Below are 16,851 nucleotides of genomic sequence, written 5' to 3'. Positions count from 1 at the left end.
ATTTGAATGACAACCAATGCCCTTTACCCTCTGATGATTGTATTGTAACGACCCTGGGTTTATAAGCGCGGGAATCGACTCTGCCGCTCGAGCATGGGTCGTTACAGTATCAATGATTAGGCAAAGAATGCATTGATCAATCAATCCAGCCAATCAGTTCCAATGTTTCTTTCCACTATAAAACTATGAACATTCCCCACATGCAGGTAGTCTATTTTCTTCTTCTTGTAAAAACAGACATATTTGTCTTCTTCTTGTGATTGATTAGTCAACCTGATTCATCTTCGGTGCACGTGCCCTACTTTGGAACCGCCACTAGAGGCGACAAAATTAACGTTCGTTTGCCTCGCTAACTTGGATTGTGAAAGTAACGTAAGTGAAGCCAATAATGTGCTCTAAATCTATTTAACTATTGCTATGAAAGTTTAAATGGAAGCTATTGTGTATAATAGTTTAACTATGCGTTATTTTGACATGTAATTTGTACAACCACTACATTTTATAGTTGATGTTTGAATAGCATTAGCCACATGCTACAAGGCCTCATCCTCGTGTTTTCCTGATGGCTAAAACGGAAACTACTAGTAAGGAGTTAACGTTGAATAGCTAGACGTCAACACATAGTAGCGAAGTTGTGGTAGCTAGTAGTACAACGGCTAAACATGCAATGTAATGTTAACCTAGTAAGAGTGTCGTCAAATATGTCTATCTGTGGTGTCGTAGTTACCCATCTAACAAAAGGCACATGAAGATATATCAAAAATCGCTGCCTGGTCAGCGACACCAACTTGCTAACTTAGTCAACGTCTGGACTGTAGTAGTTGCTCGTTCAACAGTTTTATTTTTGGCGGTGCAGCGTAACGTTAGTGGTTAGCTAGTTAAAACATTAATTGTAAATACCACACATTGAATCTAGCTAGATGCCTATGTTAAATACATTTGACTGTAACGTTGATGTTATTAATAAGCTATCAGCTATACTAACTTGCCAATATTGCACACGGGTCTACTTTACTGGCTTCCAGAGCCCCACAACTGGGTCGTGGGTCTTTCCAAGCTGTTTGTCTTCATTGTGTTTTTACAGATTGATAGGACACTATCCCATTTGGTTAGGTAGCAATAAAAGGATGAGGATTGAAGTGTAGGTAACTTTTCGCAGGTCAGTTTCTTTCATGCGATTGAATAACATTGATGGATATCTGCAACAGAAAAACTAAACTCATCATGACCAAATGTTAGATCAGATAAAAGAATTATCAGTAAATCCAGATGTCAAACCAAATGTTATATCAGATAAAACATTTATCAGTGAGTCCAGATGTCAAACCCCTCTTAATGTTAGTGACAAATCGTTACTTTGGCTTTAATCCCGTACTTTGTAATTTCATATCCACGGTGGTAACGTTAATATCCAGTGGCAACCAGTTTTCATGTCCAATATTTCACCTGTCAACCTGCATGGCTCTTTCTTTGTTTGGAAAAGCAATAGCTAAGGGAGTCAGTCGAGACACCCTGCCCATGTCAGTCAAACAGCTGATTATTACACAATGCAGGGCTGTAGTAAACTGGGACATGCCCGGGCATATCCAACTCTAGCAGCCAACTCCGCACTAAGGGTGGAGGCGGGTGCACCGAGGCAGGGTGACCGCTAGGTGGGCGGGTCAAAGCGGTGTGCTCGTCATGCTAAAACATGTTACGGTTAGTAATCTAGCTTCAACCAGACGCCGGCTGCGCCCAATAGCATCCTAGCGTCAACAGTGCTAGTCCTGACATGTCTCTCAGAGCCTATTTAAATCCGGGGGAGACGGGAAAGTAGTTCCTAATGCTACCAGCCGAGCTGAAGCACTTTATGTACAGAATATGAAGGGTGTATTATAGAGGGGGTAGATAAAGAACATCTACTCATTAGTACTTTTATTTATTTAGGTAAACTTGTTTTTGTCTTCCAAAGCTTGTCTTGACATGTATGTAGTTGTATACTTTTATAAGGCATTGCATGTTAACTTGGAAATTAAAATGTATTTTACCTCTACTCTTCGACAGGTGAAAGACAGAATGGCAGAGAATTGTGAGAGAATGGCAGAATGGCATAGAAGTAGTTCCCAAATAAATACGTTGGACAATGAGAAACTTGTAAGTATTAACTTAAACCGCTTTCTCCCTATCACACTATTTAAGTCATATTTGTTTACAGTTACATTGAATCTAAAATAATGTTTTTTTGTTTATGTGCTGTATTTTCACAGGTAAGACCAAAAGAGAAACTGCATATCTTATTACAGCAGGCAGGTGCAGACAAAGACATTTTCACCGTGAAAGAGGTAAGACGTGACCTGACAGCTGGCTGTCTTGTTTCCTATATCCTGCTGGTATAGAACCACTAGTCTTTGGCTTAACTTTAGTTAATAATCAAGTTATTGTTCCATGAAGCAGACAGAGGAAATCTTTTAAGATCTTCAATAGACATTATCTCCCAGACTTTTCAGTTTCTGTAATTATTTTCTAGTCTCACATTTTTTTAAATAATTTTTTAACATTTAAATATTTAATGTTTTGAATTTCCAATTGCAGTATATCTTAGCGTTTACTCCTAGAATAGTGGATATTAGTTTCTAAAGGGGGGTAAGTCACTCTTAATTTGTCGTTAGCAGCCAAACTACAGGTATCTACTTTGTGTATGTGTTTATGGATTATTCTCTGCATCACTGGATTTACACTAGTTTCACTATTGATTGTCACTTTCATCAACTAAGCACTGCATAAGGTAGTTGCTCTCAAACATTAGAATGGCTTTTGACTTGGTTCTATTGTTTTCCTATTGGTTCCTATTGGTATGCTGTTTTTACCTACTTTAGTTGATTGAACTGATTGTAAGTCACTCTGGATAACCGTGTCTACTAAACTAGAATACAAATGCACTGTCATTTACGAGCTATGTTTGGCTAGCAGGCCACCTTGGTTTGAGGACACGTCACACAGCTTTGATGAGACATGTCAAGGGGGTCTGTCTGTGTGAGAGTCTGAGTCATAGAGAGACTGGTGATTATCTTAGTTAGAATGTTAGAGCGTTCAGTCACCTCTGACTCACTGGGGTTCTACTGGACCTCTGGAATGTCGAACTAGTCTGGGACTCTGTTTTTGGCTCCTTCCTCTCTCTGTTGTTCATCAGGGAGACAGAGTTATCTCAGAGAGAGAGAGAGAGAGAGGCGCTCCTCTGATGCTTTAGTTTATAGAGTGTATGGGAGTGCTGAGCGTTTTACTGGTCCACATTGATTGCTGGAAAATGTGTTTACAGTCTGTGTAATCTGCTTTTATCATAAGGAACTGATGCCTTTATGGCAGTGATCAGTCTATCACAATAGCCTCCTGTCAACTAGAGAAGTATATTGGGTGTAGTCATATACTTCTACTCAGTGCTGTGATCATGTGTCTATCAGTTGCCTGTTTAAATTGTGACCCAGAATACTCTGGATCAGTATATGGAGGGAGGCTATCCACTAGACTGAGAAAGAACTGTCTGGATCAGTATATGGAGGGTATCAACTAGACTGAGACAGGACTGTCTGGATCAGTATATGGAGGATATCCACTAGACTGAGACAGGACTGTCTGGATCAGTATATGGAGGATATCCACTAGACTGAGACAGGACTGTCTGGATCAGTATATGGAGGATATCCACTAGACTGAGACAGGACTGTCTGGATCAGTATATGGAGGATATCCACTAGACTGAGACAGGACTGTCTGGATCAGTATATGGAGGGTATCAACTAGACTGAGACAGGACTGTCTGGATCAGTATATGGAGGGAGGGTATCAACTAGACTGAGACAGGACTGTCTGGATCAGTATATGGAGGATATCAACTAGACTGAGATAGGACTGTCTGGATCAGTATATGGAGGATATCAACTAGACTGAGACAGGACTGTCTGGATCAGTATATGGAGGGTATCAACTAGACTGAGACAGGACTGTCTGGATCAGTATATGGAGGGTATCAACTAGACTGAGACAGGACTGTCTGGATCAGTATATGGAGGGTATCAACTAGACTGAGACAGGACTGTCTGGATCAGTATATGGAGGGTATCAACTAGACTGAGACAGGACTGTCTGGATCAGTATATGGAGGATATCAACTAGACTGAGACAGGACTGTCTGGATCAGTATATGGAGGGTATCAACTAGACTGAGACAGGACTGTCTGGATCAGTATATGGAGGATATCCACTAGACTGAGACAGGACTGTCTGGATCAGTATATGGAGGGTATCAACTAGACTGAGACAGGACTGTCTGGATCAGTATAGGGAGGATATCCACTAGACTGAGACAGGACTGTCTGGATCAGTATATGGAGGGTATCAACTAGACTGAGACAGGACTGTCTGGATCAGTATATGGAGGATACCACTAGACTGAGACAGGACTGTCTGGATCAGTATATGGAGGATATCCACTAGACTGAGACAGGACTGTCTGGATCAGTATATGGAGGGTATCAACTAGACTGAGACAGGACTGTCTGGATCAGTATATGGAGGATATCCACTAGACTGAGACAGGACTGTCTGGATCAGTATATGGAGGGTATCAACTAGACTGAGACAGGACTGTCTGGATCAGTATATGGAGGGTATCAACTAGACTGAGACAGGACTGTCTGGATCAGTATATGGAGGCTATCCACTAGACTGAGACAGGACTGTCTGGATCAGTATATGGAGGATATCAACTAGACTGAGACAGGACTGTCTGGATCAGTATATGGAGGGAGGGTATCAACTAGACTGAGACAGGACTGTCTGGATCAGTATATGGAGGGAGGGTATCAACTAGACTGAGACAGGACTGTCTGGATCAGTATATGGAGGATATCCACTAGACTGAGACAGGACTGTCTGGATCAGTATATGGAGGGTATCAACTAGACTGAGACAGGACTGTCTGTATCAGTATATGGAGGATATCCACTAGACTGAGACAGGACTGTCTGGATCAGTATAGGGAGGAAATCCACTAGACTGAGACAGGACTGTCTGGATCAGTATATGGAGGATATCCACTAGACTGAGACAGGACTGTCTGGATCAGTATATGGAGGGTATCAACTAGACTGAGACAGGACTGTCTGGATCAGTATATGGAGGGAGGGTATCAACTAGACTGAGACAGGACTGTCTGGATCAGTATATGGAGGGTATCAACTAGACTGAGACAGGACTGTCTGGATCAGTATATGGAGGGTATCCACTAGACTGAGACAGGACTGTCTGGATCAGTATATGGAGGGTATCAACTAGACTGAGACAGGACTGTCTGGATCAGTATATGGAGGCTATCCACTAGACTGAGACAGGACTGTCTGGATCAGTATATGGAGGATATCAACTAGACTGAGACAGGACTGTCTGGTGGTGCAGTCTTATCCTGAGACATTCCCAGGCTTCTTCTCTTGACCTCTGCCTGTACCCTGTTTCTCTCTCTCTCTCTCGTGTGACGCTGTGGTGTTGACCTCTGACCCCTGTTCTGTCTATTGTCAGGTGATATTCTACCTGGGACAGTACATCATGAAGAAACAGCTTTATGACATGAAGCAGCAACACATAGTGCACTGTGCTGATGACCCACTGGGGGCTGTACTGGGAGTGGACAGCTTCTCTGTTAAAGAACCACGGTGAGGACACACACTGCACGGTGTGGACATCTTCTCCATCAAACAGCCTTCACACACTCACACAATAACACACACAGCTTGGGACGGACAATACACCCTCAACACACACACCCTGTTTGCTCGGCTCGCGTTGCTCTAATACAACTTCTCTAGGCCTCTAATGCAGCCCTCTACACAGCTTCTAATGCAGCCCCTCTACACAGCCTCTAATGCAGCCCCTCTACACAGCCTCTAATGCATCCCCTCTACACAGCCTCTAATGCAGCCCCTCTACACAGCCTCTAATGCAGCCCCTCTACACAGCCTCTAATGCAGCCCCTCTACACAGCCTCTAATGCAGCCCCTCTACACAGCCCCTCTACACAGCCTGTAATGCAGCCCCTCTACACAGCCTCTAATGCATCCCCTCTACACAGCCTCTAATGCAGCCTCTCTACACAGCCTCTAATGCAGCCCCTCTACACAGCCTCTAATGCAGCCCCTCTACACAGCCTCTAATGCAGCCTCTCTACGCAGCCTCTAATGCAGCCCCTCTACACAGCCTCTAATGCAGCCTCTAATGCAGCCCCTCTACACAGACTCTAATACAGACTCTGGGCTCTAGTACAGTTCCTCTGGTCCTCTAATACAGACTCTGGGCTCTAGTACAGCTCCTCTGGTCCTCTAATACAGACTCTGGCCTCTAGTACAGCTCCTCTGGTCCTCTAATACAGACTCTGGCCTCTAGTACAGCCACTTAATATGCTGTCACCTGTTGCATGTGTTGGCTCAGTTACTGATGAGCAGCCTTCTGTTTTGCTAAACAAATGAGAGATGTCTGATAGTGAAACCGTTTCACTATGCTAATGTTAGCCTTGTGTGTTTTTTGTTCTTTCAGAGTCCTCTTCGCTATGATCACACAAAATCTCCTCGCGGTGAAAAATCAAGGTACTTTTAGCTTTCCTTTTGTCACTTCCTATTGTCCTGTAGTTTCTAGTTGATATACCTCTTTTGAAAAAGCCATTTGTACGCTAGGCAGTTCAATGTATTGGGCTGATAAGACAAGTGAGGAAGTAGTCTATTCTGATTTTTAAATGTAGATGTTTCTTTTTTTCCTTTTTAGAATCCCAATCTGTCTTCACGGAACCCAGGAGCCAGAGTGAACCGGATAGAGGGCCTAAGGTAAGAAGACCACATTGAAAGAGCATCTATTCATTGTATGTCTATGCTGGACACATTAAACTAAATGGGGGGGTGGGGGAACAAGAGCATGTGGTTGGTTGATACATTCCAGTTGGGGGCATTGCTATAATGTTGCCGTACTACATGGCAGCTGTTTTACAAGATCCGACCCAACTTTGCTCTTTTGTCATTCTTTAGTCGTAATTATATAAAAAAAATCCCATAAATTGTTTCCGCTGTAATTTATTACAACCGACAAGACCTTTTGAACATCAGTTCTGGCTTCGACTCATCTGCCCCGAGCTCTTTCTGTAATTCCAACTCAATTTTACGGGCTGCCCCTTGAGAAAACTTTTGGGTTTGGCTTTTGTAGCCACTAGTGTTTAACCAGGGCTGGGATAATGTTGTATTGATTATACAGTAGCTGGTACTGTCTGATACTAGTGTTTAACCAGGGCTGGGATAATGTTGTATTGATTATACAGTAGCTGGTACTGTCTGATACTAGTGTTTAACCAGGGCTGGGATAATGTTGTATTGATTATACAGTAGCTGGTACTGTCTGATACTAGTGTTTAACCAGGGCTGGGATAATGTCAACGTTGTATTGATTATACAGTAGCTGGTACTGTCTGATACTAGTGTTTAACCAGGGCTGGGATAATGTTGTATTGATTATACAGTAGCTGGTACTGTCTGATACTAGTGTTTAACCAGGGCTGGGATAATGTCAACGTTGTATTGATTATACAGTAGCTGGTACTGTCTGATACTAGTGTTTAACCAGGGCTGGGATAATGTCAATGTGGCATTGATTATACAGTAGCTGGTACTGTCTGATACTAGTGTTTAACCAGGGCTGGGATAATGTTGTATTGATTATACAGTAGCTGGTACTGTCTGATACTAGTGTTTAACCAGGGCTGGGATAATGTTGTATTGATTATACAGTAGCTGGTACTGTCTGATACTAGTGTCTAACCAGGGCTGGGATAATGTCAACGTTGTATTGATTATACAGTAGCTGGTACTGTCTGATACTAGTGTTTAACCAGGGCTGGGATAATGTTGTATTGATTATACAGTAGCTAGTACTGTCTGATACTAGTGTTTAACCAGGGCTGGGATAATGTTGTATTGATTATACAGTAGCTGGTACTGTCTGATACTAGTGTCTAACCAGGGCTGGGATAATGTCAATGTTACATTGATTATACAGTAGCTGGTACTGTCTGATACTAGTGTTTAACCAGGGCTGGGATAATGTCAACGTTGTATTGATTATACAGTAGCTGGTACTGTCTGATACTAGTGTCTAACCAGGGCTGGGATAATGTCAATGTTGCATTGATTATACAGTAGCTGGTACTGTCTGATACTAGTGTTTAACCAGGGCTGGGATAATGTTGTATTGATTATACAGTAGCTGGTACTGTCTGATACTAGTGTTTAACCAGGGCTGGGATAATGTTGTATTGATTATACAGTAGCTGGTACTGTCTGATACTAGTGTTTAACCAGGGCTGGGATAATGTCAATGTTGCATTGATTATACAGTAGCTGGTACTGTCTGATACTAGTGTTTAACCAGGGCTGGGATAATGTCAATGTTGCATTGATTATACAGTAGCTGGTACTGTCTGATACTAGTGTTTAACCAGGGCTGGGATAATGTCAATGTTGCATTGATTATACAGTAGCTGGTACTGTCTGATACTAGTGTTTAACCAGGGCTGGGATAATGTTGTATTGATTATACAGTAGCTGGTACTGTCTGATACTAGTGTTTAACCAGGGCTGGGATAATGTTTTATTGATTATACAGTAGCTGGTACTGTCTGATACTAGTGTTTAACCAGGGCTGGGATAATGTTGTATTGATTATACAGTAGCTGGTACTGTCTGATACTAGTGTCTAACCAGGGCTGGGATAATGTCAATGTTGCATTGATTATACAGTAGCTGGTACTGTCTGATACTAGTGTTTAACCAGGGCTGGGATAATGTCAATGTTGCATTGATTATACAGTAGCTGGTACTGTCTGATACTAGTGTTTAACCAGGGCTGGGATAATGTTGTATTGATTATACAGTAGCTGGTACTGTCTGATACTAGTGTTTAACCAGGGCTGGGATAATGTTGTATTGATTATACAGTAGCTGGTACTGTCTGATACTAGTGTTTAACCAGGGCTGGGATAATGTCAATGTGGCATTGATTATACAGTAGCTGGTACTGTCTGATACTAGTGTTTAACCAGGGCTGGGATAATGTTGTATTGATTATACAGTAGCTGGTACTGTCTGATACTAGTGTTTAACCAGGGCTGGGATAATGCTGTATTGATTATACAGTAGCTGGTACTGTCTGATACTAGTGTTTAACCAGGGCTGGGATAATGTTGCATTGATTATACAGTAGCTGGTACTGTCTGATACTAGTGTTTAACTAAGCTGGGATAATGTTGCATTGATTATACAGTAGCTGGTACTGTCTGATACTAGTGTTTAACCAGGGCTGGGATAATGTCAATGTTGCATTGATTAGACAGTAGCTGGTACTGTCTGATACTAGTGAGATCTGTTTATGACAGTTTGCGGTGGAACACGTGAGAATTTCATGTACTTTCAGAATAGTTTTGTCGAGCTAGTCATAGGTGAGCTGGTAGCTACTAGTCTCTGGCTGTCGACCTGTTAGAGAGCACTGCCGTAGACCCACTCCAATCTGCACTCCGTCCCAACCACTGTTCCCTCTGTTTTTTATCACTGAGCAAATTTCAGGTCTGATGAGTACAAACTTGAACGTTGTGGAAATCCTGTTCAATGCTCCGGAATGCGTTAACTGTGAACACTGAGGCTGCACCCGCTTTAAGTTACAGTTTTAACAGTGGACAAGTAGGCTACTGTGGCTATTTGATCATAATGTTGTCCTACCAGAGTGGTCTACCATCAAAAACAATGGAGAAAATGCATCCCATAACATTTTAACATGGAGATAATGCCCCTTTAAGACAAAAAAAAAAAAGCTTTTTACCTGACTGGCTTTTCAAATATGTCTAGAAATGTACACGTTTCGTGGTCTTGTAGGAAGCAATCACTCCCCTATTGCTGACTACAAATGATCTATAACTGGGCTAATAACTCACTAACTAATAACTGGGCTAATAACTCACTAGCAAAGGATATGAACAAATGTGCACAAGTCGCTCTCGCTTTGATCTCAAAACAAGCGCTTCTACTCACAACCGCTCATGCTGTAAACACAGTCCAGTTCATCTACTCACGACCGCTCATGCTGTAAAAACAGTCCAGTGAATGGCACAGATCCATATATGGCAATGGTCTATTTGCATATAGGCCAACTGCAGCTCTGATTGGTTGTGGCTCACAGGCATGAGTCGTGCCTGTCAATGCAACTAGAATCCTACTCCGATGCATTCTGACCACTTTCTAATTTTCCACTTCTCTTTGGCAGTTGGAAATAAACAGAGAGGAATGATTAGTAGCATTTTTAAATGTAGACTATTTAACAAAAGTAGTTGCGAGCACTTTTAAGATGTTGTTTGATGGTATTTCATGGGAAAATATTTAGGCCGATGTGGAGTCTGCTTACCAGACTTTTCTCACATCTTTCAATTCTGTATTTTACCTCTGCTTTCCCTTAGTTAAACCACCTAAGAGAGCAGCAGAGGGGTTCTGGAAACCTTGGTTTACAACCGGGCTCAAAAAATTGTTGTATAGCGGTGGGCCACCGTTACTAAATTAATATAGGGGAAACACTTCTCCATCACCCTCCATTTTAAATAGTTACAAACAAACTGTAAATCAAATTTTATTGGTCACATACATATGTTATTGTGAGTGTAGTGAAAATGCTTGTGATCAAACTAATTGCCTAGCTCTGGGTCGGGGACGTAAACATACTCAAGTTGAAACAACTTTAGTTTGGTTGTAGAGTGATGTTTATACTGGCACGTGTTCCAAGACGGTCTCCCTTGGAGCTGCTGATGCGGTTTTTCCTGTGATGTCATTTAAAGTGGTAGCTGTGCCTGAGTGAGTTTTATAGACAGACCTCCCTCAGTGTCCTGGTTCACTGGTTGATTTCTCTAACGCTTCCTCCTGTTTCATCTGTTTACAGGACACAGACTCAGACTGTCATTCATCATCTACCTCAGAACGCAGGAGGAGGAGGAGGAGTAGTGACCCTGGTGAGTGTCTGTTTGTCTGCCTGCCTCTGCCTGCCTGCCTCTCTCTGTCTGCCTGCCTGCCTCGCTGCCTGTCTCTGTGTCTGCCTGCCTCGCTGCCTGTGTCTGCCTGCCTCGCTGCCTGTCTCTCTGTCTGCCTGCCTCTCTGTCTGCCTGCCTGGCCCTCTCTCTCTCTGTCTGTGTTGTTGGAGTACTCCAGCAGTGTGTACATAAGCCTACACCTACTAACTATACCAGTCCTGCTCATGTGAATCTGTGCTGTAATTTCCTCCTGGAGAAAGACTGATGTCGTGTCAGACCGCATGGCTTCATGTGTTGCCCTGTCAAGTCTGTTGGGGAAGCAAAGACTGAGTTATGGATCCATCAAAGCATAGAACCACAGTCACTTTTAATGGGTCCGCCCAGACTTGTCCTTCATGACAGGGGTGTTCTGGCCATCTGTAGCCAGGCAGGCAGACGTGGTGGTCTGAGATGGTAGCTCTGTGTAGGATAGGACCAGCTATCAGACCGTAGGAACACTCTGGTCTGGAGGCTGTGGAGAATGGTTTCAGATGACTTTTCCTCACAATGAGTCTCTTCAGGCCCAAAGCAGCCTGACGGCCTCCACACATAGACAACCACAAAGACATGTCTGTTCCCAACGGACCAGGGGGGGAATCCACAAGTCCTCGCCTGATTAATTGATATGGACCATTTTTAAAGACTGGGGATTTTATTGCTCTTAGCTACCGGTCGTACCTCAGGGCCCAGTACACAGATACGGCTATAAACAAATCCTTGATGTCTTGTGAACATCACATAAGATATTAAATTGTCATCAAGGGAGAAACAGCTTTGTTAAAGACTTATCAGTATGTTTCAATATGTCAACGGAGTGATCGGATGCACAATGTTCTTCTCTATGGCCATCAGAGGAGAAATGGCTCATTTGAAATAAATTGTTGACAGTCGTATTTGATGTGTCAACCCGACTAAAACCACTGCTCACCTCTCTGTTCCCTTCCAGAGGGGACATCATCGACACAAGAGGAGGACGGGTGTGAGCCCAGGAAGAGACATAGGTCAGACAGCTTTTCTCTGACCTTTGATGACAGCATGTCCTGGTGTGTGATTGGAGGCCTGAGACGAGACCAGAAGAGCAGCGAGTCTTCAAACTCCCACAGTAACACTGTGAGTAGCCTCTTGTAACTCTGTGGGTCAGCCTCCTGTAACTCTGTGGGTCAGCCTCCTGTAACTCTGTGGGTCAGCCTCCTGTAACTCTGTGGGTCAGCCTCCTGTAACTCTGTGGGGTAGCCTCCTGTAACTCTGCGGAGTAGCCTCCTGTAACTCTGCGGAGTAGCCTCCTATAACTGTGGGTCAGCCTCCTGTAACTCTGTGGAGTAGCCTCCTGTAACTCTGTGGGTCAGCCTCCTGTAACTCTGTGGGCCAGCCCCCTGTAACTCTGTGGGGAGCCTCCTGCAGTACAACTATTTACCCTGTCACGGTAGTTTCACCAATCCTAAATAAAAGGAGGGTGAGATCCTAAACTAGAGAATACCTGCTGGGTTACAAAATTATACAGATGAAGGAATGAGATTATTAATTCCTACACATAATGGTCAGACTAAATGTTTCACGTCTAGTGTGTGACATCGGTTTGTTCAGTACTTTAGATTCTGAGTAACAAAAGATGATTGTAATTTGTAAATCTATCGGCAGCTATGTAAGTCCCATGTTACTGAGCTCTCTCTCTTGTCTCTCTCAACAGGAAGTAGGTTCGTTGGTCAGTGACGTGTGTGACGATGGTCTGAGCCAGGATCTGGACTCTGAGTCTGATAACTTCAGCGTGGAGTTTGAGGTGGAGTCCATCGACTCGGATGCCTACAGCGATCCCGAAGAGGCTTCGGTGTCTGGAGAGGACGAGGTCTCGGCTCACTGTCTTTTCAACTGTGTGTGTGTGTGTGTGTTTGTTTCCGCTGCATTTATTTAGCTGTGGTGCACCACCACCACACCAACAAAAAGCAGACCTTTTCAGTGGTTCTAAAATTATCACGGGGGGGGGGGGCATGCTCCCGGACCCCCCGAGGAAACATTGGTGTGTGTGTCATTTCAAACAGCTCCCTCTAGTGTCCTGGGGTCAAACTGCAGCGGTTGACTCTCTGTCGTTCTCTCACAGGTGTATGAAGTCACCATCTTTGAGGCAGAGGAGGAGGACTCGTTCGATGACGACACTGAAATCACGGCAGCAGTATGTTTTCATATTACCCATAATAAAACACATCTAATCAACACAAGGATACCACAGATCATTTCTCAGAATTCTGATTGGCCAACATGTTGCTTAGCTGTTTTTTGTCATTCGCTACCAATGTTCTGGTTGGTTAGTGCCTGTTGTCTAATCTAGGGGTGTGGTCTAATCTAGGGGTGGTGCCTGTGGTGTAATCTAGCGGTGTTGTCTAATCTAGCGGTGGTGCCTGTGGTCTAATCTAGCGGTGGTGCCTGTGGTCTAATCTAGCGGTGTTGTCTAATCTAGCGGTTTTGTCTAATCTAGCGGTGGTGCCTGTGGTCTAATCTAGCGGTGTTGTCTAATCTAGCGGTTTTGTCTAATCTAGCGGTGGTGCCTGTGGTCTAATCTAGCGGTGTTGTCTAATCTAGCGGTGGTGCCTGTGGTCTAATCTAGCGGTGTTGTCTAATCTAGCGGTTTTGTCTAATCTAGCGGTGGTGCCTGTGGTCTAATCTAGCGGTGTTGTCTAATCTTGCGGTGGTGCCTGTGGTCTAATCTAGCGGTGTTGTCTAATCTAGCGGTGGTGCCTGTGGTCTAATCTAGCGGTGGTGCCTGTGGTCTAATCTAGCGGTGCTGGCTGTGGTCTAATCTAGCGGTGCTGGCTGTGGTCTAATCTAGCGGTGCTGGCTGTGGTCTAATCTAGCGGTGCTGGCTGTGGTCTAATCTAGCGGTGCTGGCTGTGGTCTAATCTAGCGGTGCTGGCTGTGGTCTAATCTAGTGGTGCTGTGGTCTAATCTAGCGGTGTTGTTTCAGGACTACTGGAAGTGCTCAAAGTGTGAGGAGTTGAACCCTCCCCTCCCCCGTAACTGCAACCGCTGCTGGACGCGTAGAATGGATTGGTTTCCCGAGTCCGACAGCAACTCTGCTACCGCCACCATAGCCCCTAACCTCAAACCCTTTCCCCCCAAGCCTTCCCCTGCCCCGACAGAGCCCGACGAGACCGAAGGACTGGATGTCCCAGACGGGAAGAGAGCCAGGTCGCCCCTTCCCCTCCTCAAAGACTCCCAGGATTTGGTCTCTGGGCCCGATTCCCAAGACTCGGCCTGCTCCTCCCAGCCCTCCACCTCTTCTTCGAACTCCAATGGTGTAGGCTCATGTTCGTCCTCTAGCGCCCCCTTCAGCCAAGAAGTGATGGCGCCAGACTTGGAGCGTTTTAACAGCCTGGAGGCTCACCTCCCCGCCAGCTGCCTGGAACCCTGTGTCATCTGTCAGACCAGGCCCAAGAACGGCTGCATCGTCCACGGACGCACCGGACACCTCATGGCCTGTTACACCTGCGCCAGGAAACTGAAGAAGAGGAACAAGCTGTGTCCTGTCTGCAGGGAGCCTATCCAGTCTGTCGTCTTAATTTATCTCAGTTGAGGACGGCTATCGGCTAAGACTGTACATTCCAAATAGCAGTCTATTCCCTATGTAGTGCACTACTTTCAACCATGGCCACATAGGACTCTGGTCTAAAGTAGTGCACTACATAGGGAATAGGATGTAACCCAAAGCTACACAGCTCCCTGATCCTCAAAACAACTTAAATCCTGAATGAATAAATAATATGTTTTAATTTGTTTATTTGGAAGTTATTTTATTTATTAACAGTTTGTTGACTATCAAACAAGGTGCCTGTTGTGTTGATTTGGGTTTGATTTCTAGTGTTCAGTCAAATAGCCTTTGTAGTTTTTCAAATGGATCAAATTCTCTTAGCAGTGGTATATTTTTTATTTTTATTGAATAAAGAATATCTAGCAAATTAACATATATATATTTAGGTTTTTCTTTGTTTATTTTCACCTTGTGTCTTCCCTCTATTCTGCACAGATGATGATAGTCTTTTATAATTGTATCTATAATGATATGGGGTTTAATAAGCTACGTGAACGTCTAATGTCTCAAAGTTCACCAGTAGAAAGAGACATTTGTTGTTGACTTGTCGACAAGAGAGCGAGTGGGTAGTAGTTGCGAGGGGGATGGCTTTTCATTTAAATCTTCAGGAAACATGCCTCAACCTGTTCTCTTGTCTAGCCTCATCTATATCCATTGCCCCTGATGACAACTTGCCTCGCCCCCCCAGTCACTAGGGTACCCTATTCCCGTTTCTAGTGCACAACTATTAACCACTTTTGGGCCACAACATAACACAAACACTGCTACTTTCTCAAGTCTCAAGCCAACTAACAAGTTGTAAACATTTAAGGCTGTCGTTTATGCCATTGGAGTGCTGAAGAGACCTTTTGAATGATATTAAAACCCAGGTTTTGATTTGCTGTGATTCTAGTTCTTTAAACCCTGTTTTTGTAGTTAAATCTTCCCCCACCTGACAAGCCTCCAATCTAGTACTAAACCTCACCCCACCTGACAAGCCTCCAATCTAGTACTTCTAGCCATCATGGCTTTCCCCTCCACAGTGATCTTAGTGTTGGTTGTCATGGCTTTCCCCTCCACAGTGATCTTAGTGTTGGTTGTCATGGCTTTCATCTCCACAGTGATCTTAGTGTTGGTTGTCATGGCTTTCCCCGCCACAGTGATCTTAGTGTTGGTTGTCATGGCTTTCCCCTCCACAGTGATCTTAGTGTTGGTTGTCATGGCTTTCCCCGCCACAGTGATCTTAGGGTTGGTTGTCATGGCTTTCCCCGCCACAGTGATCTTAGTGTTGGTTGTCATGGCTTTCCCCTCCAGTGCTCTTAGTGTTGGCTGTGAGAGAAGTATTAAAGGTGTCCTGTTCTACTAGTGCTGAGGAATCCCAGGATTTGTTTTCCCTATAAGAAGGATTTGATATCTTATATTAAAGACATGTATTTATGGCAACGGTCATCAATTCTTAAATCTTTGCAGAATCAGTAACTGTCTAGTTCTCCCTGAAGAAAGTGTCTACTCTACTGCAGTAGGCGCTACGGTTTTCTGCCTCCCCCTGCTGGTAAAAAGGTGTTATTACACTAAACCCTCTTCCTGGAGATCTACTGTCCTGTAGGGTCTGTGATGAGGACGAGAGTACCTCCTGTAGGGTCTGTGGTGGGGACAGGGAGGAGGAGAGACTACCTCCTGTAGGGTCTGTGGTGGGGACAGGGAGGAGGAGAGACTGGTCAACTTTCTTTCTAAACAGGATATGTTGCTTTCTGTCCAGTCTACCAATATTGATATTGAATGAGGCAGCACAAATAGATCTTGACACATCAGGTCTTTGTTCAGTTAAATTATTGTTCTGAAGTACTTTCTTCATTCTAGTTTAGAAATTGCAGGCTATCCTGCTCTGTCCTCTCTAAATGGGGCGGCAGCGTAGCCTAGTGGTTGCAAGTTCGAATCCCCGAGCTGACAAGGTACAAATCTGTCCTTCTTCCCCTGAAAAAGGCAGTTAACCCACTGTTCCTAGGCCGTCATTGAAAATAAGAATTTGTTCTTAACTGACTTGCTTAAATAAAATAAAAATGGATCCTGTCTGGACAGGAACTCCAATTTAGAGCTTTCAACAACTACCCGGTGACATTACTGTGGTCATTTACTCTGATTTAAATGATGTAAAGGGTTATGCCATAAACAACGTGTGATA

At 44.0% G+C, this 16,851-nt stretch overlaps 1 protein-coding gene across 8 annotated transcripts; it reads left to right on the top strand.

The window, feature by feature from the left end:
- Nucleotides 1-213: 213 nt before the first annotated feature.
- On the top strand, nucleotides 214-15,571 carry mdm2 (MDM2 proto-oncogene). Of its 8 annotated transcripts, none has more exons than XM_071331674.1 (11): nucleotides 214-372; nucleotides 2,044-2,133; nucleotides 2,247-2,321; nucleotides 5,551-5,684; nucleotides 6,562-6,611; nucleotides 6,787-6,845; nucleotides 10,984-11,053; nucleotides 12,057-12,220; nucleotides 12,798-12,953; nucleotides 13,206-13,271; nucleotides 14,067-15,571. In XM_071331674.1, the coding sequence occupies exons 2-11, from the start codon at nucleotides 2,056-2,058 to the stop codon at nucleotides 14,673-14,675; spliced, it is 1,461 nt and encodes a 486-aa protein (XP_071187775.1). In that variant the 5' UTR covers nucleotides 214-372; nucleotides 2,044-2,055; the 3' UTR covers nucleotides 14,676-15,571. The 8 variants fall into 8 exon arrangements, with proteins under 8 accessions (XP_071187775.1, XP_071187772.1, XP_071187774.1 ...); XM_071331671.1 differs by having other exon boundaries at nucleotides 13,206-13,277; XM_071331673.1 differs by lacking the exon at nucleotides 214-372 and adding an exon at nucleotides 373-584 and having other exon boundaries at nucleotides 13,206-13,277.
- The last annotated feature ends 1,280 nt before the right edge of the window (nucleotides 15,572-16,851 follow it).

The sequence above is a fragment of the Salvelinus alpinus genome, chromosome 11 (genome assembly GCF_045679555.1).
Source record: "Salvelinus alpinus chromosome 11, SLU_Salpinus.1, whole genome shotgun sequence".
Classification (NCBI taxonomy): Eukaryota; Metazoa; Chordata; class Actinopteri; order Salmoniformes; family Salmonidae; genus Salvelinus; species Salvelinus alpinus.
Note: the sequence above shows the minus strand (reverse complement) of the source record. Positions and strands in the feature narration are given on the sequence as shown.